The sequence below is a fragment of the Miniopterus schreibersii genome, assembly GCF_964146895.1.
Source record: "Miniopterus schreibersii genome assembly, chromosome: 20".
NCBI classification, from domain to species: domain Eukaryota; kingdom Metazoa; phylum Chordata; class Mammalia; order Chiroptera; family Miniopteridae; genus Miniopterus; species Miniopterus schreibersii.
The window spans coordinates 1,289,478-1,316,597 of NC_138122.1; the positions used below are offsets into that span (position 1 = coordinate 1,289,478).

Below are 27,120 nucleotides of genomic sequence, written 5' to 3' on the forward strand. Positions count from 1 at the left end.
AGGGCACATCTGCAGAGGAGCTCGCACCCAGGACAGCACTCCAGCTTGTCTGAGCTGCACAACCTAATCACAAGCAGACCTGACTGTGATTAAAAGGCTCCTTCCTGTTCTCTAGGGAAACGGGTGGATGAACTCTGCTGTCCATGGGTAGGAACTGAGTTCCCATTTACAAAGCCTTTATGACTGTTCTTTGATGTTTCTGACTTTCTGCTCTTGGGGTGGGGTTGACAGCTATCGGAAGATTTCTGGGGACACTTGCAGCGGCGGTGACGTCGAAGCACGACTGGAGGGTGAGCTGGTCCCGTGTCCCTTGGCAGGTAAGAGGAGGTTTCTTCCCCTTGACTTCTTGAGCCATCATTGAAACGTGATTATAACCTCACCCAGGTCCAGCCTTGTGGTTCTCTGACTTAGTGGAGAAAAAGATGGGGAGTTACTAGCCCCTCAGAGCTCCCTAAACTTGGGATCCAGACTAAGCTTATTTGTAAACTTATGACTTTACAAGAATGAAAAATACTATTTGAAGTAAATCCCTTTGTTCATCGAAAAACGTTTATTGAGCACCTGTTGTATTCTAGGAGTGGCGGGATGGGCAGTGCCCATGGGCCTTTTGCCTGGTCCTTGATCCATTTGTCAGGGTTGACTGTAAAGACACTTGTGGCTTTTTGGGAAGTAGCTAAGTGGTCTATCTTAATTTTTATTATAATAATTATAAATAATATTTTAATGAAATTTTACACATTTCAATGTACTTTTCCATGTGTTGTCATTTTAATTCCTGAAACAGATATTAGCTACATTTTTTTAAATATGAGGAAGCATGTTCAGAGGAGAGGATTAATGACTTTTTTAAGGTCACACATCTGGTAAGTGACAAAGCTACAATTCACACTCTAGGCCCATGCTCTTACCCGATATTACCTAAGTGACAAATAAGTGCTATTCCCATTAGCTCAGGTGATCGTTATGCATGCTAATTAAGAAAAACTGCTTTGGAGTATGCACATGCTGTAGATGTGTTCTAAAACATGTTTTAAGTTGATTTGGTGGCGATGGCACATATTGGGGTATTTGTAACATTTACGTGAAATTACGATTCCTTTTCTTTCTCCAGCCTGTTTCTGGTTCTTATTCATGTAGAGCTTCCTTATTTACTCTGAGCCCTTCCTCTTGCTCAGACCTGGGTGAAGGTGATAATGGCTGTTGACCTCCATTCTTGGTCGTGTTGTCTAACTGAGCGGCCATAAGTGTCCAACAAACCACGAGAGAAACGTTCCATCCGCTGCTGGCCAGGCAGAGTGGCTCTCTTGCTTGCTTGCCCCTTGCCAGCTTGCTCTGTGTTTTTCATGCTTAGCTCATTAGTCCCTTAATTTAGCCTTCTGTCATTACCGGAGTAATTAGCATGCCTCACTGTGGGAACATGAAAGGAACTCGCTGCAGCAGGTTCTCATGGCCCGGTGACGCTCAGACGTTTCCCAGGAGCTGGTGCTGATGTGGGCTTGGCTCAGTAGGGTTCGAGGGATTGCTCTTGAGCTGGAGCACTTACTTTTGTAATATTTCTGCAGATAATTCAGCAGGGGCCAAAACAGTTTGTTTAAAGATGTTTAAACTGATAGGAAAGCTATTTTCTCTTCTGGTAGAGGAGAGGATAGAACAGGGAATGAAGTGGGAAATCTTATTTGTAGTGTAGATCACCTCCTAAATGTTTCCTTTTTTTACAAGTGTGGAACTGAAGGCAGGGCTGTACCCAGAAAGGAAAAGATCATAGGACTGATGGAAACCACATCTTTCCAAAGATGAGGTAATCTGGGCATCTGGAAGGACTTCCAAAATGAAGTAGATTTTTTTTCTTTGTGATTACTGTAATAACACACATTTCTGTGTTGCACTCGTGTGTGGCTGGGGTTGGCCAAGAATTCTGTTCCTCTTCTAAGTTAAGTGCACGGACGCTGTGTGTTCCTCTGTGCTTGATCCTAAGGCATTCCTGCGCTCAGGCTCCCCTGGCGAGGGTTAGAAGAAGAAAACCAAGGCAACTGTGTGAGGTTTGTCGATTTAGGGAGTGAGGTTTGGAGGCTCGCTGCCGTGAATATATTCTCCATGGCTGCGCAGCTCCGGGGACTCCTTGACTTTGATGTCGATTAGGAGCTCAGCAGTCGTCACCCTGACTGCCCTTCCCTGGGAATCATAGCGGGAAGGTTTCTTGAAAACCAAAAGAAGTTAGTTATCATGTGGTGGCAGCTTAGATACTTTTGAAGTAAAGTGAGACCAGAGGAAAAGAAGGCAAGTTCACCTTTATTAAAGTGGGAGGTAGATTTACTTTTTGGTGCGTTATCTGTAATAAAACCTTTGTGGAGCCAGTGGCCAGTCCATGTTAACTCACTGAGCGAATGGAATGGGGGTGGCACCGTAACTATGCAGACGCTCAGCAAAGGGAGCCGGCTCTGCATCCGGTCCCGTCTGCGGCATGGACGCGAGTGTGCTGCCCACCTGTCTCCGTCCTGGGAGGAATCTGATGTTTGCCAGGCTGTTCCCCTGTGGGAGAGCACTAGCTCTTTTGGTTACTTATCTGACATTAAGTGCATTTCTTTAGGAATTGTGAACCTCTATTTCTATAGCTTAAAAATGGCAACATTAGTATCTGCATCATAAGAGGCAGTGGTGAAAACGTAGACTATGGATCCGACTGCCGGGGTTTAAGTCTTGGATCTGCCACTTACTAGTTCTGTGGCCTGGATTGAGTCACTTAATCTCTCTGCTCTCAGTTTTCTTATTTGTAAGGTTGTGTTAATAGTTCTTTCATTATATAGCTGTTTAGTGGATTAAATGATGCTTAGTACATAGTATGTAGATTGTGTATAAATATCTGTTAAGTAGAAATAGTCTTTGTGGTAATTATGTTGTAAAACATTTTGTCAGCAGTCAAAAACAAATGTATTGTTTAAAAATATAATAGGTTGATATAATTGCCTGTGCCATTGTGAATAATATTTAACAGGTGAGCAAACTGATTAGAAAACGTAGCTACAAGTCTTCAGTGACTAGTGGTCTCTGATCCACAAGGTTATGGTAACATGGACAGTCTTATGACAAGGACAGCAGGCTGACTGGTGTCCTTACTTTGTCAGAAGTTTGGATGTTGGAGCATGTCTACTGGGGAATCTAGATTTAAAAAAAGAAAAGTAACAAGTAATGCACTTTGCAGATGAGAAAATTTGTTTAAGGTTCACAGGAGTTTAAGTAACTTGCCCGAGCAAGAAATGTGGTTGTTACTCACCATCTGAGCCTGGATCTATGCCCTTTCAATTGATGCACCCATGTGCCAGTGGCTGTAAGGTGTGGTGAGAAGAAACATAGGGCAGATGTGCCGAGCCCTCTGGCATCCCCAGGTTCACCCCTCCTGTTGTTCTGTGGGTCTGTGCAGAGGGGAACGAGTTCATCCTGTACGCCACTCGGAAATCCATCCACCGCTACGACTTAGCCTCGGGAGCCACGGAGCAGCTGCCGCTCACGGGGCTGCGGACGGCAGTGGCCCTGGACTTTGACTATGAGCACAACTGCTTGTATTGGTCCGACCTGGCTTTGGATATCATCCAGGTGAGTCAGCCTTTGGTCTGGTCCTGGGGGCTATGCCTTGGAACTGCCTACTCTAGATAAACTTCTCCCAGAATGGCCCAAGGAAGTGGGTATTAGAAATTTTAAGTCGTAACTCATCTCAGGGCTGACTGATGAAGTGTTGACAAAGGAGCCTCAAATCTGCAGTCTTGCTTGTAAGCAAGGTCTTACTTTTCCTGCTGAGAAGCCTTTAGGTTATGAATGTAGAGTATTTAGTCACTTCCTGTCATATCACTTGCCCCTAGTGACCTTCTTCTGAAGCCATGGTTCAGTCACCCTTGACTCTCCACAGCTCACGTAATTATCCACTTAGCTATTCCGAGCACAGCCGGACCAGGATGTGAGCTGTGCAGGTCCCTGCGCAGGCCTCCTAGGGAGCCGTGCCCTGAACCCACACATTTCAAAGCAGGGCTGCTGGGCTTCAGTCCTTTTAGAAAAGCAATTTCAACAAGCTTTATCTGGACTTCTAACCCAACAGAGACTATGGTGCTCTTGTTTGAGGGGTGGGCACAGGGGTGGGGTGCTGCCGAGTGTGTCTGTCCCAACAGTAGCACCTGATGGCTAGAGTCTCTCCAGGGAGAAAGACTATAAAAAGCAGACAGAGGGCTTGAAAATAAAGCCAACCTGGCTTCGTTTATCATGCCTCTTTGTTCCTCCACTGTTCTGTGACACGGCGCCACTCCGTGGTCCTGTTGGGATAGTGCCAGGTCGTGCAGGTGACTGAGCTCTGTTCAGTTCTCTGCCTCAGGCAGGAAGCCGTGCCCATCTCAGAAATGTGTTGATTAAACCCAGCTTTATTCACCAGGAAGGCTTACTGATGTAGAACGTTCTGTCCATCCCTTGCCGGTCAGGCCAGTCGAGTAAAGGGTTACCATGCATGGGACTGACTGGGCAGGAGGTCATTGAGCCTTTCACAGAGCTCCTTCTTTTCCTCTGCAGCGCCTGTGTCTGAATGGGAGTGCAGGGCAAGAGGTGATCATCAGTTCTGGCTTGCAGACAGTAGAGGCCTTGGCCTTTGACCCCCTCAGCCAGTTACTTTACTGGGTGGATGCTGGCTTGAAGAAGATTGAGGTACGTGTATTCCCCTGTCCTTAATCCAGCGAGTAGGGGAACCCCTGGGCTCTGTGCCAGATTGGACACCGAGATAGACGCTGGTGTGTCGTATCACTCTAATTCTCAGAGCCTTCAGAGGGTGGGTTGCCTGAGCCTCTGGAGAACGAAGAAAGGGGTCATTTCAGAGTCATTGCCCTGTGCCATGAGGCTCCTGCATAAGAACAGAATGTGGGAACCTGCCAGACAGATTGCATGAAGGTACTTGAGAGTTTATATTTTGTCCAGAAGAGACAGAGTAGTAACAGTGATGATGATAATGCCACAGCATTATTATGACGCTGTGACATAGTTCTCTTACTTTATTGTAGTCTGTCAGAGTAGCAGCAACAGTATCGTCACTCTCGTTGCTGATGGTGATGAGTACTTATGTGTGCCAGGCCCTGCTGGAACCGCTGGGCAGGAATTATTTACCCAGTCAGATAGCTCTTCCTGTTATCCTCACCATCTCCCTGTAGCTTAGCTGCCCAAGGCAACGCGAAGGTAAGAAATGGTCTCTAAGCCACCAAAATCAGTCTTTAGGAACAGGTACAGTCAGCTCCTGCAAGTGGTGCTGAGGCCCGGGGCCACTGCCTCAGAACTCTTCCAGTGGTTCTCAGAGTGGTGGCACGTGGGCTCAGTGGAAAGCACAGGAGCTGCGGGTGGGCACAGAGAGCCACGAGAAGTTGCGACACAAAAGCCACAGACTTGAGAGAGAGGCCTGGGTTCCCTCTTTATTCCAGTGGCTGAGTGACTGTAAGGTGAGGATTCATTCATCCCCTCAGCCATTTAACAAGCACTTTCTGAGTGCATGGTGTGTGCCAGGTGCAGCTGCATTTTGTGATGATGCAGCGGGAGGCAGGGCTCGCAGCCTTCGACAGAAAATTGACTTCAGTGGAGAAGCAAAATAATGAAGAAATCAGCCAGTCAGTTTTGTTGGTAGTGAATGCTACAGAGAGCATCAGGCAGGCAGGGCGGTCCTGTGCCAGGGCAGAAGGGCAGAGGATGCCCGGAGGATGCACACCTGAGCTGAGCCCTGACGGGAGGATCACTCCAGCATTAGCCTCAGGGCAGCTCAGAGAAGAAAATGAAGGTGCATGGTGCCTGGCATATGCTGAGTGCTGCTGTTGGTCTTGCTGGCATCTCGTCTTTAATTGTGTGTGGCCTGTGTTCTGCTGGGTGCTAGAAGGGTGCAGGCAGAGCTGGGGTGCACGCTCGCACAGGTCTGCTTGGAGATCAGTGCACAGATCAAATACTGCTTGTGCAGACTAGTGTAAAACTAAAGTGCTCATTGGTCACGGTAGGCAGGAGAGTTGGCAGAGGAGTAAGGCCTGGAGGTGAGTTTTGAAGGAAAGATAGGATTTGATTAGAGAGCAAACGACAGGCCGAGGAGGGGATATGGCAAGAGTAGACAGGTTAGAGAACTGCGAGAAGACAAGTCTTGCTGAAGTCATAGGAACTGAAATAGAAGAGAGAGAATGTGGGACCCGTCTGTGGAAACTTCATGGCAAGGCTGTGACGTTGAGAATTTGCGCTGCAGACAGTGCGGTGGCGGGAGCTGGGGTGACAGGCGGTTAAATAGGTAAACATATTGAGCACTTTGTGCCGCTCATTGCGCCCAGGACCTGGGGGCCAGGGGGTGCTGGCACCTCTGTTGGACCATGTGAGAATGGCCATGGGAGCCAGAGGAGAGAGCAAGTCATTCTGACTAGGAAAAGGGGCAGATTTTCCAGATCAGCCTGTGGAGGAGTCGGGGGGCCATAGGGGGCATGTCTGTGGGCAGGAGCTGATAGGGGACTTTGAAGGAGCTCAGATCCATCGTGGCCTTTCTCCCTTCCTCTTTTTTTTTTGGTCAGGTAGCTCATCCAGATGGAGACTTTCGACTCACGGTCGTCAATTCCTCTGTGCTTGATCGGCCCAGGGCTCTGGTCCTCGTGCCCCAGGAGGGGTAAGTGTGTCACTCAAGTCTGAGTGACAGGGCTGCAGCAGACAGAGTCTCATGGACATGACAATTGCTGTGCAAAAGCTGCTTAGGATTGTGGTTGTAATAATCTGTTCAGTGAGTTTGAAACCAGTCTTTGTTACGTGACTTTTCATTAGCAAGCATCCGAACCTCTCTAGGCATCCAGACGTCTTAGTCTGTGGGGTATTTCTCCAACAAAAGGTGATATTAAGGTTTCTCTGTAGACATAGTAAGGCCTGATTGGATAGTGGTGAGCACTCTTTTTTTTTTAAAATACCAAACACATTTATTGTAGCATTTGTTTTATTTTTAAATTTATCTTTATTGTTGAGAGTAGTATAGTTGCCTCCACCCCCATTTCCTCCTCATTGCCCCCCTTCCACCAGGCTCTCACCCCACCCCAGGCCTTCCCCACACTACTGTCTGTGTCTATGGGCTATGCATTTCTTGCTTGGTACAAACACTTAAGTCATTCCTTTTTTTTTCATGCCCTCCAGTGTGTCCTTACTGGCAATTTGTATGCTCTTGGGGGTTCAGAAATGCTTTTCATTACTTTATTAACTTAAGGAAACAGAACTAAAAGGGAAGTTCTGAAGTAGCCTTTCAGCCCTTTCTTGTAGCATTTATAATTGAGGATTAGATCTATTTTTATTTGTTTTATTTTTTATTGATTTGAGAGAGAGAGAGGGAAGGGAGAGAGAGAGAGAGAGAGATACTGATTTTTTTGTTCTGCTTATGTATGCATTCATTCGTCTTGTATTTGCCCTGATGGGGATTGAACTCACAACCTTGGCATATTGGGACAATGCTCTAACCAACTGAGCTACCTGGTCAGGGCTAGATCAATTTTTTAAAAGAGAATTCTGAAGTTTATGAAATGAACAATATTTGTTTTCCCCTTTCTCATTATTAACTCTTCACCTCACATTTCTAGGGGTGAGTAGTTAGTTGTGTCTCATTCAGGATTTTTTTAACCCACGTACAAGCGTATATCTATAAAATACTCAGATATATTTTATATATCTATAAAATACTGCAGGTATTTGCCAAATAGAGTAATAGGATATATACTATTCTGCACATATTAAAATTCTAATATGTTTTGAAAATAGTTTCTTATGAGCACCTGCAGATTTTAGGCTTCATAGTTTCCTTTGTATTTACCATAACATATTCTTCTCCTACAGATTAACATATATGTACATACACACAAATATACATATATGTTTTATTCAAAAATATATTTTTTCTAGTATGAACAGTCTTTGCTGTGATGACCATCTGTGTAGGTTATCTTTGGCATAACTTGATTATATCCGTAGATAAATTCCAGTAAAGGAATTGTGGGGTCAAGGAATGAAATGGTTTTAAGTATTCTGATTACATAGTGTGATAATAATGCTGGCATAACCAGCTGGTATTCTGGAGGGCTTCTCACCTCCATGGGGCAGTTTCTGAGCTCCTGTTTCCCTGGGTCTGGTGTGATGTGTGCTCTCTCTGGTTTGGACAGGGTGATGCTCTGGACCGACTGGGGAGACCTGAAGCCGGGCATTTACCGGAGCAACATGGATGGCTCTGCTGTTCACTGTTTGGTGTCAGAGGACGTGAAGTGGCCCAACGGCATCTCTGTGGATGACCAGTGGGTCTACTGGACGGACGCCTACCTGGGCTGCATTGAGCGGATCTCTTTCAGTGGCCAGCGGCGCTCGGTCCTCCTGGACAACCTCCCACACCCCTATGCCATTGCGGTCTTCAAGGTAGGGACTGTTCCCAGCATGGGGTGTGTGTGGATGGGTGGAGAGCACTCTGTGGTGAAGAACATGCTCTCTGGGTTTTTGCAGAGAGGCTTGTCTAACTTCTGGAAAATAGCTCACTTCTGAATTTGAGGCAGTTTTCTTTAGCCCATATGGAGGGATGCCATACAGAGGTGCCAGGGGTCCAGGGTACTCGCTCCTCACATTTCAAAGGGTGAAGGGTGAGGTTATTTCACATGAAATTCCTGGTTTGCCCTTGAATGTTGGTGGCCTTGTTTGGCTGTGTCTGCATCTCTGGGAAGGTTTCCTCACTTCCTTCTCTGGTCGCCTCAGATGAGCCCTGGACCCATGTTGCCGGCACTTCCACTTGGACTTGAGAGAACAAAGGTTTCTTCCCAACACTGAGAAGCAGCTTTCAAACAGAAGGGCTGGGCTTGTAGTCAGACTCGAATGCTGATCAAGTAGTTTCTTTCAGGCAGCTGCTTCACGTGGGCGTTGGGAGAGGTTTGGATGAAATGCCCGACTCTCACATGGATGTGGGGTCTTGCTGGGCCGACAGCTCGGCCAGTGCCCTCGGGTGTCCCTGGCACAACTGAGCTGTAATTCTCACTGAGGTCCAGAGGAAACACTAGAGCCAGACTAAAGAGCAAAGGTTTTCTTTTTAGAATGAAATCTACTGGGATGACTGGTCACAGCTCAGCATATTTCGAGCTTCCAAGCACAGTGGGTCACAGGTGGCACTGCTGTCCAGCCAGCTCACGGGGCTGATGGACATGAAGATTTTCTACAAGGGGAAGACAGCTGGTAAGTGGAGTCTCCTTCTTCTCTCTCGGGTGGATATCTGGAAGGGGCTGGGTATAGGCGGCCTCCCCTTGAGCAGCCCCGGCTGCCTGCAGCCTGTCCCAGCAACACACACATTATTCAATTTCTTCCTAATGACATTGTAATTTCTTTTCTAATGATACACATCGGCTAGAAGCCGGCACGTTTCTGCCTGCCTGGAGTGCTGGTGATTGGTAGGCAATTACCTCCTCCCCTCCTGTGCCCCCGATTACCGGTGGTGTGGCCTCAGGTGCTGCTGGACAGGCGCAGTGAGTGCTTCGTGCCCGTTCCACACCCACCCTAGGAGTGCGCTGTGCCGGGTGTGCAGGCGGTGGCTGCTTCCTGGCAGGGCCCCTTCCGGATCCCGGTTGCTCAGATGTGCCTCCCTTGCAATGCGAGGTGGTGTTAGATGATGACTTAATTAATTTGTCCCCACCATGAAACTCCAAACCCCATGAAGAAGAAGATTGGTTTTTTGTTTGTTTGTTTGTTTTTTGCTCAATAATTTCCCTAGTGCCTAGCGCTTAGTAGGTGCCCAATTCATATGTATCGAAAGAAGACAGGATGAAAGGGAGGCTGCAGGCAGCAGCTTTCTTAGATTGTTGACTGAGGCTTCTGGAACTGCCAGGGGGCTCTGACCTCCTGCTCCTGAGTCTGAAACTATTCAGGGTAAAGCCTTTTTCTTTACTTTTACTTGATTCCCTTTCCCTTGGTTTGTTTCCTCAGCATACTATTGACCCCACAGGAAAGAGGTCAGGGTACGCCCAGAAAAATAGTCCTTTTAAGAAGCACTCTCTTCATCTCGGCAGGATTGAAGGGCACCCTGGGTCTGCTGGGTCCTTTGCTGACAAGCTGCTGGGATTCTGTTTTGAATTAGAATGTTGACATAGTTCCCTGGGTTTTGGCTGGCCCTGCACTAAGAGAAAATTGACAAAGGGAAATAATACGGCTGCAGATATCATTGTTATCCTTCTGGGATCAGGTGGGTAGCATGAGAACACCCTTAGAAAACTGGTCTCGAACCGCAAGTCAATATTATTGTATGTCTTCAGGACTGACCTGCGAGGTGGGCAGGGCTGGAGTTAGGATCTTTGGTGTACAGATTAGGGAATGAAATCTCAGATATGAATTAGTTTTCCCAAAGGCCCCTTACTCCTGTAGGAGCTGGGTTATTTCCAGCTCTGCCACTCAGTGGAGAAGTCACACTCTCAGAGGAGGAGCCTGTTCTAAAGTAGGGAGCGGTCAAGGAACCATGTTCCTCAGCTCCATGCCTGAAGTCTCAGGGCCTCTGATGTGGGACACCTATCCTGCTGACCTCCTTGCTAGCAAGCTGCTGAGTCACCACCATTTCTCTAAGCTCCCACCCCTCCCGGAAGAGCAGGTCTTCGTTTTGACAAGTCCTGTAAGCATGTGTGTGAGCACAGGTAGTCCCAGAGACATGTGTTCAGATGAACCAGCAATTCGGCTCCTCACTCCCCAGTACTGGCTGGTTGCTTCATCCCAGCCGACGGACAGTCACACTGTTGTCTGGAGGTACTCCAGCTGCTTAAAATGAAGGTGACTGAGGCATGAAGGGAAAATCATGGGCCATCTCCTGCTTCCAGGACCCTTCCTGCCACAGACATAGGGCTGGAGAAATGAGTTTGTAGCCTCTCAGGCAGGCCTGTTCGGGTTAAATCAAAGTTTTGCAGTGGCATCTGGCCTCTGCACCACTTGTATGCAGTGGCTGTCTCTTGGTCTTGAGCTTGCTTGTTCTAGCCTGCCTGCTTTTTTGGACACAGAGAGAATATTGCAGTCATATTTCTTATTGGCAATCCTTGGTGCCAGTCAGTCTTTATTACTTTTGTGGTCTGCTCCTCACACATGTAGAACTTTCTGTTAGTGTAAAATAGCATGATGATAGTTAATTCCACTTATTAAGGGGCTGCAGTGTCATAAGCACTACACTAATATACTTTACGGGCTGTGTGACCTCAGTTCATCTTTCCTAAATCCACGTGTCTATTATTATTTCCATTTTAGAGATGAGAACATGAAAGTTGGGTTTAGTATCTTTCCTACGTCTCACACTTAGTGGTGAGAACCTGAACCATGGCCTAGTTGACTTCAAAGCTTGACCGCAGTACAGCCATCTGCTCTGCTACCTCTGTCCTCTTGAAACAGCAGAGCCCTGCTACACGACAGTGACTAAGAATTCGTAGAGTTCGATTGGTTCTTGTCTATGGTAACACTTTGTTCATTTGGAACATTTGTCAATTTGAGCTGTTTGCTTTTAAACAGATGGATTTTTCGTTTTTGTACCTGGCTGATTTGTGTGTAGTATTACTGGAAGTTATTTTTCATAGAGTGTCCTTTCTTTAAATAGCTTACTTTGCAAGGCTGTTGATACATTTAATTGATGCTGCAATGAGCTAAAGTATTTTGGACTCTTGGAATTCTTCAGAGCCTGCAGGAAGCACATGTTTTTAAATATCTGTAATGAAGGCAGATATGTATTATGGAGTGGATTTGATTTCAATAATTGTCAAGTGTTAGATAACTAAATAAGATAATAGTATTTTTGGCTCCTAAACTGGTTCTATTACAGGCCCAAGCTTTGTGTTCTTGATGCCTCAAAAGAAAGGCCAATATTCAGTAGGTCAGAGTTTGGAGCAAGCAAAGGTTTATTGATCGAGGAGGTGGGAGACTTAATTTTCAAATCCATCTTAAGATACACTGGAGTCCAGCATCTTATATTGTGAAAGGAAAGGAGGAGGAGCGAGGCAAGGGGTGCTGGCTTCCAGAGGGATCTGAGAAGAGTGGTGTTTCTCAGACGCTTTGTTCCTGGGTGGTCCACTGACTCCTGCTGATCCTAGTCCAGTTGTGGAGACTTGTGGGATTCTTTGAAAACTGTCATTACTTTGTGCCTCACCTCTGTGCTGAGCCTCTAGCAGAATTCCTCTAGTTAATCAGTATGTCTGTAGCAGGAGTGTTAGCCTGCAGACCATCTGAGAGTGGAAGCATTTCACTCTGTTATATTCAGGGAGACTTTTCCAAAGACGATATTGGAAATGTTTGACTATGACAAGACTTCACAGGGCTGTGTTTGGTCTTCAAAGGGGACGCTCTTCACATTGGGATGATGCCCTTCCTGTTGCCCACTTTGCCTACACAAGACTGTGGTGTCCTGTGTGAGGGTCATGCTCTGGGGGTGCTTTGTTGAATTCTCTATCCCTGCCCTCCCAGGCTCTCTTGGATGCAGTGCTTCTGTTTTCTTCACTTTGGTTTTGTACCAGCCTGCACACTCCTGCCTGCCTACGTCTTGGGGTCAACAACTTGGTCAGCGTGGTTTGGGGTTTGCCCCTAAGGCTGTAGTTTTATGCACCTCTGTTTAGACCAGTCTTCTGAATATTGTATTCATTTTGGGTTCTGTGCTTTTGGCTCTTGCTTCTTTGTGTAAGGAGCCTTTCCTCTGCATGTGAAAATGTTAGTCACACATTATTTTATAGACACAATCCATGTGAAAATATCCTGTAATTAAATATCTTCCAAGTATGCGAATATTGTTCAATTTCTTGGAATATTGAATGATATGTTGTCCATTTGTTACAGGATAGGAGAGAGGCTTGTCTCCCCATTTGCTTGAGGAAGTGGGATTATTGGGGTATCACTGGAATAAGAATTTCTAGAGACTCCCATGGGAGGATGCGATATAGTAGATATAGTAGAAAGCTATATTGACGTGAAATCACACCCCTGTTTCCAAAATCCCATTTCCCTTAGTCTAGTCATAGAAGTGTTGCTGGGGCTTCAGTAGAGCTATACTCAGAGTCTGTGTCCAGAGTTTCCTTTCCTTGTTGGAGCCAAATCCAGTCCAGCATCAGCCTAGCTTAGCTTGTGTTTCCCACCGCAGTCCATCCCCATTGCATGTGGGGTCCACAGGGCCACGTGGCTATGGAAGAAACACAGGCAGGAGCAAAACGAGAGCCCCACAAGCCAGGGGCCAAGCACAACAAGAGCCCAAGAGTCCCAAGAGAGCAAAGTCCTTTGTTTAGGGGTTTATGTATTCCCAAATGTTTTGGGCTTGCAGTGGCCACACCCATTCTGGCCAACCATCTCTGTCCCCAGGTAAGATTGACAGGCATGTACCTTCCCTATGTCACCCTAACTTTACTGGGCATGCATCTATCTTTCCTATGTGGTTCCCTGGGGAGTGCAAAGTTTCAGCTTCCTGGTGAAGCTGCCCAAATGATCATGCCTATAATGTCTGGCCTTCTCTTTGCTCCTTTCCTATTATTAATAGCTAGTTAATTACAATAGTGTCACGTTGAATACAAAGAATGTGTCCCAGATGCTAGTGGAGTTGTTTTCCTTTAGTGGCAGCTCTGCATTCCCTGCTGTAGCCTCTGGCCTGTGTCCCTGAGATAGAGAAACAGTGTCTGCCTGTGGAACAGAGCAGGCTCAACTGATTGCTTTATCAAGTTATTTGGAAAACCCTTTTGAATGTTCATCATATGGATTTCCCTCAGTGGGTGTGTATGTTTTATATTTAGTAATGTCTTGTATTCTATTGTCCTTACCTTCAAAACATGTTGCTATGTGATTTTTTTATTTTTATGTGTTATGCCAGTTAACACTGATAAGGGGCCCACACCCGAGGGTCCTAAGTGGGCAATCACCCGCATCAGTACTGATGGTCATGAAGGAACTCTGCCTTTCAGCTGCAGGCCAGGATGGGCAGCACAGCCAAAATCTTGGCTGGATGGGAACAGATCACTAGGTGTGATGCTGGCAGGCTTCTCTGTCTGTGAGGTGGGTCAGCTAAAGGGTCATCGTCAGCTAAGTTTTATTAAAGGTTTATGTTTATTTTTCCCATTTTGATGATGAAGAGCCACACAGAAAAGGAAAAATACACATCTCATAATCTAGGTGGCTTCTGTGTTGTTTGATGGGATGTTTTCAGTTGTTACAAAATGGTTTATGCATCCTCTCGCCTCCTCCCCAGAAAGATGTTGGAGGTGGGAAAACACCTTTTCTATAATTGTTCATCCACACAAGTTTCTCTCAAGAGTACAGGGAAGGGTTTTGTGGACTCTGTCTGGTATTCTCTTTAGAAAGCCAAACAGGGAAAAGCTTGGAAACAGTGGGAGAGATCCACATTAACTAGTCTGTATGTGGATGTGTTGCATGGCAGACAGTGCCTGATGCGAAGGGCAGCAGGCTCAGCAGGCTCCTCACTTAGCTCAGCAGCTGCGCTCTGGCACAAAGGAGTGGAGAAAGGGAGACCTGGGTTGTTGTCTGGGCCCGTTTGTTACTCTGGTGCATGTTCTATATAAGGACTTCTGGGTCCTAAGGAACGGAAACCCACGCAAGCTGACTCAAGTAAAGAATACTACTGAAGGGATAAAGGGAGACGGCGAGGAACCCGAAGACAGAAACATACGTGAGCCTCCCGGGGACTGGAGCTGGGAATGGCAAAGCCATCCTCTCTTCCTCTCTCCCTCTCCCTCTCCGCCCAGGTCCTGGTAGGGTCCTTTTTTTGGAAAGTCTGCTTTAGATTATTCTTCTTCTCTGCACACTCGGAGTTTGTTTCTGCACAGCTTTGCCTTGCACAGCTTTGGGCTTGCCCTGCACCACCTTTGACACCCACATGACAGGACTTCTCTCCCCCTCAGCGCCCCGATTATTTTGGTGTCTTTCCGCATCCCAGTTTCAAAACCCTGGAGAACAGCTGGCTCTCGCGTGGTTCTGGGGATTCTGATCTAGCCAGGGCGTCATGTGAGTCAGGACTCCCCTGAGGGCTCTGAGCAGAGGCTGTCCGCACAGTAGGTGCCCCAGCACTTGCCAGTTCACCTCTCTTTCTGAGCTTCACACTGTGCTCTCTGTAAAATGAGGAGCTGCTTTGGGTCCCAGTGCTGGTGCCTCCCAGTGTTAATGCAGATGCTGTGGTTGGGTCTCTCCCCAGGAAGCAATGCCTGTGTGCCTCAGCCGTGCAGCCTGCTGTGCCTGCCCAGGGCCAACAGCAGTAGGAGCTGCACGTGTCCAGAGGGTGTGTCCAGCACTGTCCTCCAGTCCGGGGACCTGAGGTGCGAGTGCCCTCAGGGCTATCAGCTGAGGAACAACACCTGTGTCAAAGAAGGTGGGTTCCTTTTCCTGTTTTTCTTCTTCCCAGTGCTCTCTGTTCCCTGATGTTTCCGAGTTACTGAAAATGCCCAAGGTGAAAGTAAAATCACTAGGTCCTTGCACTCATGTGGCTCAGGCTCTACACCTGTGGCATTTCGGTCCTCATTCAGCACAGCCCTGAGCCTTAATGTCGGGGGCACAGGCTTTCCTTGGAGGCTGCCTTCGTTTTCTCCTTGCCCGCCCCCCTCCCAAGCTCCCCAGCTTCCTGTAAGTTGGACCAGCTCGACTTGGAGACAGAACTGGCGAGACTCCTTGACAGTGCACCCATCCCACCTGGCAGTTAGCCCCCCTTGCCCACCGCAGCCTGAAATGTCCTGAACTTTCAGGCCGATGTTACCAAGGGCCTTGAGTCCCTATTTCCCACTGTGGCCGCGGCAGCCTCGTCCCACTCTTCCTTTGAATTCGAATACATGGATTCTGAACTTTTCCTCTGAAAAGCTGTTTAATCTTTTTTTCCTGTCGAATTTTTACCCTTACCACTTCCGCAGTCCTCTGCCTCGTGTTTCTGTCACTGAGGTGAACCCCTGGAAACAGGCCTTGCCCCGAAGTACCCACTTCACGGCCCAGTGAGCTTCCCTCCCGCTTGTTCTTAGGGCTGTGCCTGCTGTGCCATGGTGGCCCCTCCTCCAGCAGCCGTATCAGGGCAGCAGCGTCCCCTGTGGTCTCTCAGAAACACGTATGGGAGGAAGATGAGCCTTCACTTTAGACACAGGAAGTCCTTTTAAAGTTATTTGGAAAGAAACTGGGTTATCACCCAATTCCAGGAGAAGGGGGAGAGGGCTTTCCTATCTCCCCGTCAGAACGCCCCTGCTACCCGGACGAGAGGCCGTCATCACCAGCTCTCGCTCTTTGCTAAACAACGTGTATTTTCTGTGAGAAATTGTAACTGCCTGCTTTAAAGAAAACCCTCAGAGTTTGTAAAGAAAGTCTTCATAGCACACTTGGTTAAAATCTGAGTTATATGAATATGTGTCACTACACATACATAGCTGTAGGTGCCTTGAGCGTACATGTTTGAATGCTGCGGAGGTGCAGTGCTTGAGGAGCTCCTTGTGCAACGACTGTTCTGTGACACTGATATGTGGTATCTCGACCCGCTGGACCCAGCTGGCCTCATCACTCTGCTTGTCCATCCTTGTGACACTGTGAACACCTCTCTAGCTTGCCTCCTCTCCCTTAATTTTAATTAGACGAGGAAAGAAGGAGGCCCCTGTGGGAGGCTTCTGCCCCCACAGGCCTGTGGACTTGGCATCCCGCTTCAAGGCGTGTTATTTGAGGAAGAGAAATGGGAACTCAAAAGAGAAAGTCCTGTGTTCAATCAGTAAGAATAACGTTGGTTTTGTTTTCTCCCCTGCCTACCCCCGACCACTAGAGAACACCTGTCTCCGCAGCCAGTATCGCTGCAGCAACGGGAACTGTGTCAACAGCATTTGGTGGTGTGACTTTGACAACGACTGTGGAGACATGAGCGATGAGAGGAACTGCCGTGAGTCCCTGCGGCCGAGGGTCTGAGATGTTCAGCAGTTACTTTTACTCAGAAGGCTGGTCAGCTCCTGGGTGGGATGGACAGTCTAGGGCAGCAATTTTCAACCTTTTCATCTCAGGGCACTCATAAACTAATTGCTAAAATTCTGTAGCACACCAAAAATATATATATTTTGCTGATTTGACAAAAAATAGGTATAATTTTGATTCATTCACACTGGACGGCTGTTGTGTGGGCTGTTGCCATTTTTTTATTTGACAATCTAAGGAAAAAGAGTCTGTGCCCCTAACTAAATAGTGGGGTATTGCATGTTTTAAAATTTCTTGCTGCACAGTAGTTGAAAATCACTGGTCCAGGGTGCTGACTGGCCCCTCATGGTGTCCACGTAAGTTGATGGGGCTGTTTGGAGAACAGAGAAAACACATTTCCATACCCAGCTAGATATGTAGTATTATTTAAAAACAGACCTGCATATATGGGTTAACTACATACTTGTAACAGGTTTATAGGTAAGCATCACATGGCTGAAACTGGAGTCTGGCAAGCTGGGCTCTCCCTGTGGCCCTACCACAGTAATCAAGCTGTGACCTGGGGCAGTGTGCAGGTGACAGTCTTGATCTGAAAGTTCAGTGATCAGCCTTTCAGAGATAGGAACAGGTTTGACCTTGTGCCACTGCAGTCGGTTGATGTTGGCTGCCTGCCAGGCTCCAGGGAGACTGTGCCTCTCCATTGGTCATCCTAGTTTGGTCTGGAATGTGGGGACATCGGTATGTAGGCATATAAATGTCGTCTTTGGACAATGATTTGTAAGGTCTATCTACTAAAGTATCTGATTCTGTTTAGCAGGGTGTAATGACAAATTTAGCTCTCTATAGTCAATTGTTAATAGCTTTGCCCTCTGTCAGTCATATTTACTCAACAAGTATTTATGGAAGGCCCTTTGTTCCAGGCTCTGTACTGGGCCTGGGATATACTGGTGAGCAGGATGGACACAGCTTAAAGTCTGAAGGGGGAATCATAAAAGCAAACAGCCAGTTGCATTGGAGTGATGAGTGCTGTGACCTGAAGCACTGGGGCTCCCAGATCAAACTTAGGTAGGTCCTCATGAAGAGCCTAAGGGTGGGCAGAGGTGAACTGAGCATAGGTCAGGGGAGCACCCATGTATGAAAGCCAGAGGTCAGAGTGCATGTGGCCTGGTCAGGAAACTGAGGTGGGTCATTGAGAACTTGGGTGGGGACATTGCAGCCAGAGGAAGCTGGGTCAGTGCATGGGCCTAGAGCAGCAAGGGCCTTTGGACTTTAACAGAAGAGCAGTTGGGAACCATTGAAGTGACATGATAAAATATTCCCTTTGGAAAGATGAGCTGTAGGCAGAATGAATGGTATGGAAGAAAGACCAGAGCTGGGAAGCCAGAAACCTGTCAAAGGCTTCTCTCTCAAATATTTCACCTTTGGAAATCTGGCAGCTCATTTTTCACTTTGTGTACTGAGAACAGATGAATGGCGGCTCCGGCTCTGTGTATTCCTGTCCTTGGCAGGCAGGCGTGTTTAGCCAGCCACCGTGCCACTCTGCCAGTTTCCCGTGCCACTCCGTCAGGAAGCAACTGGAGAAGTAGTCAGCTCATCACACTCATCTGGGCCCTGCAATTCTTTGTACTACCTTTTCTGTCTTATTGGAACATATATACCAAACTGTTCCTTAAGAATTTCCCTTGGCTTCAGTGGACATCTTTCACCCTGAGAGAGAAGAGCTTCCCGAATGGCAGACCTGGGGGAGCACTAGCCTCCGAGGTGTTTTTCCTGCAAAATGACACTAATAACACCCCCTCTACCTATGAGAGTCTCAGGAAGGTGTGATATTTGTGGGGGAGTAGCCAAAGCTCCTAAAAACAGTAATAAATGTTAACAGCATTGGAGCAGATTCTGGAAAGGAGTTTATTACATAGCAGGGTGGGAGGGGACATGCTTCTTAGAATTTGCACATTTCAAGAAAACTGCCCAGAATGATTAGGCACAGTGGAAGCAGAGAGAGATGAATTTGATGACCTGATATCCAATAGCTAGGGATTCCTCCTTGGGTCTCCGAGCTTTGGTTCCTGCTAGATAGACATGGTGGATCTCATTGGTTCAGTATTTTGACAGAAGGACCTCCTTGCATCTTCAGGGGTGCTCCCCTCCTCCCAGCCCTGGACTCTGTTGCTGGCCTCACAGTCTCCACACCCTCGGAGTGCCTCCTCTGGGTAACACGTGCAGGTGGCTCTGACCTCCTGGCTTGGTGTGAATATCACCTGGTTGACCTTTCCGAGACCCGGAGAGTTGCTTTCTTGCAGTTCCACTTAGCTCAGGTTCCACAGATGTGGCAGAGTGAGAAGATGAGGGATGCGGGGGTTAAAATGTGGAGCCTGGGAATCAAGGAGTGGTGCTTATTTGTGCCTTTTCTGTGTTTCCCTGACTAGAGGAGGTGAGCAGTGCTTAGGATGGCAGGGCTGCAGGGAGCGTCAGGTGTGACGGGACACTGCTGTCTGGGAGGTTAAGCGAGGCATCCTGTCATCTGCCGGGGACACAAGAGGAGTGACAGAAGGAGACGTGGAGGATTGTTGTCAGCACATCTCCTTCCCTCTTAGACAGACTCCTGTGTTGGGTAGCTGTCAGGAGCTTGGGGTTTTGATGTGCATTCCCTACGGTCTTGTCATTTTTGCATTTTCCCCTCTGTCTCCCACCATGAGCTCAATTACAGAGAAGAAATAGAGCCTTAAATAAGAGCTGCCAAGGATGTCTGACTGCAGGGTCGCTACAGGCTTTTCATGCCATGGCAACCCCCACGTGCCCCAGGCTCCTGTCCCTCACACTGGTCCTTCTGCTGCTCCTGAGAGGGCCTTCCTTCCCAGAACCTGTCCTACAGGTTCCCGGGCTGGCTTCTGGGGACTGTGCTTAAGCCCAGACAGTTTCTCTGTGGACGAGGGGGAAAATCTAATTCTGCACTCCTTCTGATACAGAAAGTGTGAGGGCCGATGAGGGAGAGCAGTGACCGAGGTCTTGGAATCATTATATTTACACCCTATTTAGTGGGCTCTGGTCCCAAACTTGTTTCCTTATTTGTTATCATGATAATGCCATGAGGTAGGTATTGTCTTCATTTAACACCTTGCTGACCGGCTGGCTGTTTCAAGCCAGAACTCACCTGGGCAGCCGGCTACTTTTCGGCACTTGAATATTAATTGGAAGCATCTGAATAAACTTAAATGTACTTTATTTTGTCATATCTTATATTTATATTACTGTACATTGAAATTAAACATATTGCATATATTTTAATATTTTAAACTGATCATTTTTTAACATTTTATTTTAAAAAATTTTTTTAGTGTGATATATTGTATAACATGTATCTACAGCAATAGTACTAAACAAGTTTTACAAACATACCGTGTTTCACTATGCTTTCCTTAGAAAAGTATACTTTACATGCCCGAGTGGGGTTTTACACCGCTGGTTACTATTTTTTGTAAAACATGATCGCACACCTCTTATAATATGAACTTAAACAAAGATAACTAAGAAAAGTCTAGAGCGCTCTTTTAAAACTCTACATTGCTTCAGACCTTAAAATTACTTAAATGAATGTAAGTGCAGACGCGAGTTGTCTTGTGACTGGTCAGCAGATGTAACAGGAGAGGGAAGGGAGGTGCTGAGCTGTTAGGTCAGTGTAGGTGGCAGAATTAAGATTTACATCTAGCCTTTCTGGCGGTCGTCACTGGCACTTGACCACATTACCTTTCCTCCTTTTACTGTGGAGCAAACTGAGGCTCCAGGAGGTTAAAGTGCTTGAGGAGGAGGCGGAGCCAGGATCTGAAACCCGGACTTGACCGACTGCAGAGCCTGTGTTCCTGCTGCAGATCCTCCTCTGCACGACCTCTGTTACCCACACAACAAGGGCCAGCCTCATGTGTGAAACTGGGTTTCTAATGGTGGTTTTCTAGGTAAAGGAATTCCTGCCACTTATCTAGGGGGACACCTACCATCTCAGGGGGTCTCAGGAGGTAATTCAGCCCATCTCTTTCTGTCCCAGCCAGATGCTTTTTCCACTTGTCTTAGCCTGTTCTGATGCAGAAGCTGTGGTTGTAAACATCAGGCTCTCAACGCAGTTTATTTTTTTCCCTAAGTCTAGGTTTTGTTTCCATTGCTACAATTAAAACCTGCCTCCTTCTTTTCATAAGTTGGTTTTCCAGTGGGATGTTTGTATTTGGGGGAATTAATTTACCTAATGCATATGTCATCTCTCTTTCCCATCTTAGCTACTACCATTTGTGATCTGGATACTCAGTTCCGTTGCCAGGATTCTGGGACCTGTATCCCATTGTCTTACAAATGTGACCTGGAAGATGACTGTGGCGACAACAGCGATGAAAGTCACTGTGGTAAGGGGACATGAGGCCCAGGAGCCTGTTCCGAGGAGGCAGTGTCCTTGCTTACTGGGCTGTACCAGGATTTCTGAAAGCCCAGGAATTAAGATACCCAGCTGCCTGGCCATCTCTATCCACGGGCTGGGACTGACTGGCTCCTAGGGCAGCAGACCCTCTTCAGCTTGCAGGGATGGTACGGCGTGAATGCGGTCGGCAGGCAGGCAGGAAGGGCTGTGAGGAGCCATACAGACTTAGCCCACACTTCTGGGTGGCTGAGACGAGCCACCTGAGGACACATAGCTATACTTTTGTGAACTGTGTTATTTTTCTTAACGAATATTCTTTAGAATACTCTGTTTTAAGTCAGTAGATAGTATAAACATTGTTTGAGCATCTGTTTTCTGAATGGAAATTTTTATATTTAGAAAAACAGTGTGTTGGAGTGATAGGAATTCTCTAGTTTAGTCATTTTAATTTCCAGATTAAGTGATGGAGGTCCATAAAGGCCAGGGATTTCTTCAAAGTACCACGGTTAGTTGGTGTCAGAATGGGGCACTGGGACCGTGGTCCCCATGCCTTTTTGGATACACAGGACGGCCGGTTCTCAGAGCATTTAGGCGGGGCAAATTACATAATTTTTTCATCTTTGTAGAAATATGAAGTTCCAGAAGATAGTCTTTGGGATTAACAACAGTTTTCCCTTTACCCCTACCCTTTCCTCCTCGGGATGCATAGAGGTTAAAGTAGGCAGGCAGTTTTGCTCTATAGGGAGGAACCCCGTGGTCACATGTTTCTGGTGGCATTGCTCTCTGGGCACACGCTTGACCGGTGGACAGTCACGGGTCCTTCAGATTCTCAACTTGTGGTCCCTTCGCGCTAGTGTGTCCTGAATCCCCCCAGGTCTCCATAGTCCCTCATCAGAGCTGGGGCCTCTTTGTGAGTCTCCAGGCTTTTCTCATAAGCAGCCGAATCACCAACTTCACTGGATCTACCTGTCTCTTGAGTGAGGCAGCCACCCTGGGCCCAAAACTTGCCTAGTACTGTTTTTGTAGACTCTTTAAAATTCCACTTGAAGAATTCTGCTTTGATGCCGTCCTCAGGGACGACACAGGGCTCCAGCGTAGCCTCCTTTCAGGTCCAGGTCACCTGTGCGGCCCCCCTTCCAGAGACAGCCCCGCAGCCACAGCTGCAGCTCCGCTCACAGAAAGTCCCCGGCCGTGTGTCCTCTGATCCCACTTTCCCTGAGCTGAGCATCTTATAGTGACCAGCACACTCGAGATTTCTCATGCCTCCTTTTCTGAGACCACAAGCTCTGTCTCTAGAAGTCTTCTGTTTCCTGAAAATTCCACTTTCTCGACAACTAGAGGTTGCTACCCAGCCTTCTTCCCATCACAAGCATAGAAACGATAAATTTGTAAAGTGCACGGAGACCCGCAGACGGGCTTCTCTTCCCGGAGGGAGGCAGCAGCCAGCCTGGGCGGGTGCCCTCAGCACACCTGCATGTAGTGGCCACCCTCGGCGCCCTCCCCAGGCTCGGGAGGATCGTGCTCACGGGGGTAACGGTGCCCCTGCTGCCCTGAGGAACCCTGACAGCAGAGGCGGGGCCTGCGCGGCCGTGTCCTCACGCCTCTGGTCTCCCCGCAGACACGCACCGGTGCCGGAGCGATGAGTACAGCTGCAGCTCCGGCGTGTGCGTCCGCTCCTCCTGGGTGTGCGACGGCGACAACGACTGCAGGGACTGGTCGGACGAAGCCAACTGCACCGGTCAGTGTCCCGGGCGCGTCGGCCCTGGCTGCCGAGCGCGGCCACCCACCTGACCACAGAGCCTGGGCTCAGAGACGGGGCTTGGGCACCAGCGCTCATCGCTCCCCGGGGTGGTCTGTGTGCCGCACGGGCCTTTGCTAGTCCAAAAGCACCGCTTGGGGAACCAGAGGGGAAAGACGTAGCCTTTATGACCTACGTAGGGGGTAAGCTTCTGTGCTAGGCCAGGGTCAAGCGAGATTATCTAGCCGAGGGGAGAGGGAGAGGGAGGGGGCCGTGCTGGGGGAGGCTGCCTGCAGGCCAAGGACAGAGCCTGGCCAGGACGAGGGGAACATGTGGGCTGTGCCGCTCTGCTCCTCGTGGCCGCGGGCCAGGCAGACACCTTTCCACTGACTGGGAGGGGGATTGGTCCGTTTCCTCTCCTGGCCCTAAGGTCTGGGATCAGCTTGGGACGAAATGCAGGCAACATCCTGCTTCCTTCATTGAGAAAGTCTTGCTATGAAAAAATGCTCAGTGAACTAAACAGTGTCCTGAGCGATACAGAGTTGATTTATGTTCTGGCTCAAGCTTCTTATTTCTTTAGGACCAAGAATAAACAGTTTACAGACGGCCCCTTGTCTGTGGACCATGTGCCAGTGGCACTGAACGACCTCATTTTCTGAATGGAGCATCAGGGGTTCCCCAGACACTGGAAACTTACACTGTGCTTGCGTCTCTTTGGGATAAGATCTCATTAAAAATAAACTTGGAAATAGCACGAGAATATCAGAGGAAGGTCGGTCGTGTAGCGTCAAGGTCGTGTTCTGATTCTTCTGCTGGCTGATAGGCTCCTCATGTTTGTCACACAGTAGTTTCTGACTGACTGCATGGATGGCTGACCACCGCAGACCTAGTGAGTGGAGTGGGGAGAGCAAGGACGTGGGGGAGTTGTGGAGGAGTAAGAGAAATTTCATTCCCTCGTGCAGATTTTCTCTGCAAATAGCTCTAGAAGTTGTCATCCAGGTCTGCCTTACCTCCCTCCAGGGTTGGAGATAAAGGTGTGTTTAACCACTTCATGGCGAGGGCAGAGCAGCTTTAACACCATCGTAATTCAGGCTTTGTTTTACAGTTCACTGTTCTTTTAGTTATAAAGTATGTTTTTGTTACTAGGAATATAAATTTATTTGTTTATTTTCAGTTACAGTTTATCTACAGTATTATTTTGTATTGGTTTCAGATGTTCAGCAGAGTGGTCAGACAGTCATACACTTTACGAAGTGCTCCCCCCAATATCCCCAGTACCCACCGGGCACTGTATATTGCTGACTATACTCCCTGCCTGTACTTTACATCTCTGGGACTATTTTGTAACCACCAGTTTGTACTTCTTAATCTTTTTACCTCTTTCACCCAGTCCCCTCTGGCACCCATCAGTCTCGTCTCTAGTTCCATGAGTCCTTTAATTTTTTTATTCTTGTATTTTGTTTTTTAACTTCCACATATTACTGAGATCATGTGATATTTGTCTTTCTCTGACTGACTTATTTCACAGCATAATATCCTCTAGGTCCATCCATGCCGTTGCATATGGAAATATTTCAGTGTTTTTTATTTTTATGACTGAGTAATATTTTATATATGTATCATGGTTTTTTAATACACTTGTCTGTTGATGGGCACTGGGCTGCTTCCATATCTTGGTTATTGTAAATAATGCTTCAGTGAACATACCGGTGCGTACATTCTTTCCAATTAGAGTTTTGGGTTTCTTTGGATATATACCTGGAAGTGGATTTGCTGGGTTATAAGGCAGTTCCATTTTTAATTTTTGAGGTAACCTCATAACTGTTTTCCATAGTGGCTGCACCAGTCTGCATTCCCACCAGCAGTGCACCAGGTTCCTTTTTCTCCACGCCCTCACCAGCACTTGTTTGTGGATTTTTTTATAATAGCCATTCTGACAGGTGTGAGGTGATATCCCATTGCGGTTTTAATTTGAATTTCTCTGACAATTAATGACATTGAATATCTTTTATATGTCTATTATCCACCTGTATGTCCTCTTTGGAGAAGTTTCTGTTCAGGCCCTCTGCCCATTTTTTAATTGGATAGTTTGTTTTTTGGTGTTGAATTGTATGAGTTCTTTATAAACTTGAGATACTAAGCCCTTATCAGATGTATGATTTGTAAATATTGTGCCCCATTCACTAGGTTGTCTTTCCATTTTGTTGATGGTTTTCTTTGCTGTGCAAAAACATTTTAGTTTGATGTAGTCCCGTTTCTTACTCTTTTTTCTTTTTTCAGTTCCCTTTCCCAAGACAATATATATCAGAAAAAAATTCTGCTCAGAGAAATGTCTGAGATTTTACTGCCTAGGTTTTCTTCTAGGAGTTTTATGATTACTAGTCTTACATTTAAATCTTTAATCCACTTTGAGTTTATTCTTGTGTGCTTTCACTTGGGTCATATTTCCTTGTCTCTTCATTTTGGCTTCCTCTCTGTGTGTGTTTCTGTGTATGAGGTAGATCTGCTGTCTTCCAGTCTTAGTAGTAAGTGTCCTGTGGGGCTCAGTGGTATAGTCTTGCTGATCACATGAGCTACATGCTCCAGGAATGTGCCTTGTGTGGGTTATGTGAGCCCTCCTGCTGTAGTTGAGTCTTGATTGCTCTTGGCTTGTCTTTGGGTGGTGTTAACCCTCTGGCTGGCTATGAGGATCAACCTTAACCACAGTGTACTAGCTGATGTGCAGGGGCTTACCCCATGAAGTGGAATTTGCCCCAGCAGGTTCTGGTGCCTTCAGAGGTTTCCCTTTGAGTATGCCACTTGTGGAGCTAATTGGGTCGTGCTCTGATGTGGTCTGCATCCCGCCAGTGGGTGTTTTGATTCTGGGGCTACTTGGGTGGGACTTCAGTGCAGGTCAATGTCAGGTGCTGCCTGTGACTGACCCTGGCTACCTGTTTAGAGCTACAGAGCAATCCACAGTTTGTGGCATCCTCTGCCTGGCCTGGGCATGCGTGGGAGTGGTTAAGCTACACACTAAGGCCAGTTTTTACCAGCACCTGTCTTCTCCTTGTTTGTGTTCTCCAGGGTCCAGCACCCGGTTGACTCCACTCCCTTTAGTTTAGACACAGCCTTGTCGGCCTTGAAGAGACAGTAGATTACCTCCAGTGCCACATACTCCACAAAGGATGACGTGTGGTGCACCAGATTCCCTTCCCTTGGAGATGTTCCCATATCCTTTCCCAGGCCTGAAGAGGAGGAGGAGCCGGGCTCGCGAAGGACCTCTGTCATCCCAGGGGGCATATGAATGCTGCCTGGAGGCTCTGGGCTTGGGTGGATAGCTGGTAAATAAGTGAGACAGGTGCACTTGGGTATTAGCCTCTTGGTAGCACAACCACATGAGCCAAGCTCGTGTTTCAGCAGCAGATGCCGGTCTCTCGGAATGAATCAGAACCTCACTTCTGTGGGCGGCTGGTACCCTGGGGAAGGGGAGCCTGCTTGCACCTTGCTGCAGTCTTGTTCCAGGGGCTGTGCTTCCACACTTCAGTGGCGATTCTCCTTCGCCACCTCAGCATAGTCAGGGGTCAGATGTGAGCTCATTAAGATGTGTGGCCTGTCACTTCATTTCCTGGCCCAAAACATTAAGTCATGTGCAAAGCCAAAGAAGATAAGTCGGGGCCAGCGACCTCCTGCTGACCTCGGCAGGCTCGTGTGGCCTGTGCTGTGCATTCTTTGCTCTTCCTCTCCTCCCTTTTTGCTTTCCATGGAATTGAGGCTTTTTATTCCCTTTTCCCACCCCCTCTGCATTGGTTTAGAGCTTAAACATTTGATTTCTGTGCCTTTAGCTGTCAGTCTTAGACATCTTATGTGTGTTCTTAGTATTTTTCCTCTGTCCTGGGCCTGCGAGGGTTTGAGATGCTTTGGTTCTGACTTCGCACACCTCCAGCACTGACATACTCAGTAAACACACTCAGTATTTAAAAACACTAAATACTTAGTGTTTTAGTTTTACAATTTAAAAGTCCTAAAATTAATCATTGTTATTATTTTTTAGTAACAACTTATTTACAGGCACCTTCCTACTCTCCAGTGA

General features: G+C 47.4%; 1 protein-coding gene across 1 annotated transcript in view; it reads left to right on the top strand.

The window, feature by feature from the left end:
- Nucleotides 1-27,120, top strand: part of SORL1 (sortilin related receptor 1) — a 164,247-nt gene that overhangs the window by 90,311 nt on the left and 46,816 nt on the right. Inside the window, exons 16-25 of the mRNA XM_081123526.1 lie at nt 232-317; nt 3,419-3,591; nt 4,549-4,680; nt 6,555-6,646; nt 8,172-8,418; nt 9,081-9,219; nt 15,182-15,355; nt 16,772-16,885; nt 21,180-21,302; nt 22,932-23,051. Coding sequence (XP_080979652.1) covers nt 232-317; nt 3,419-3,591; nt 4,549-4,680; nt 6,555-6,646; nt 8,172-8,418; nt 9,081-9,219; nt 15,182-15,355; nt 16,772-16,885; nt 21,180-21,302; nt 22,932-23,051 — 1,400 coding nt within the window. The remainder of the gene's footprint in view (nt 1-231; nt 318-3,418; nt 3,592-4,548; nt 4,681-6,554; nt 6,647-8,171; nt 8,419-9,080; nt 9,220-15,181; nt 15,356-16,771; nt 16,886-21,179; nt 21,303-22,931; nt 23,052-27,120) is intronic.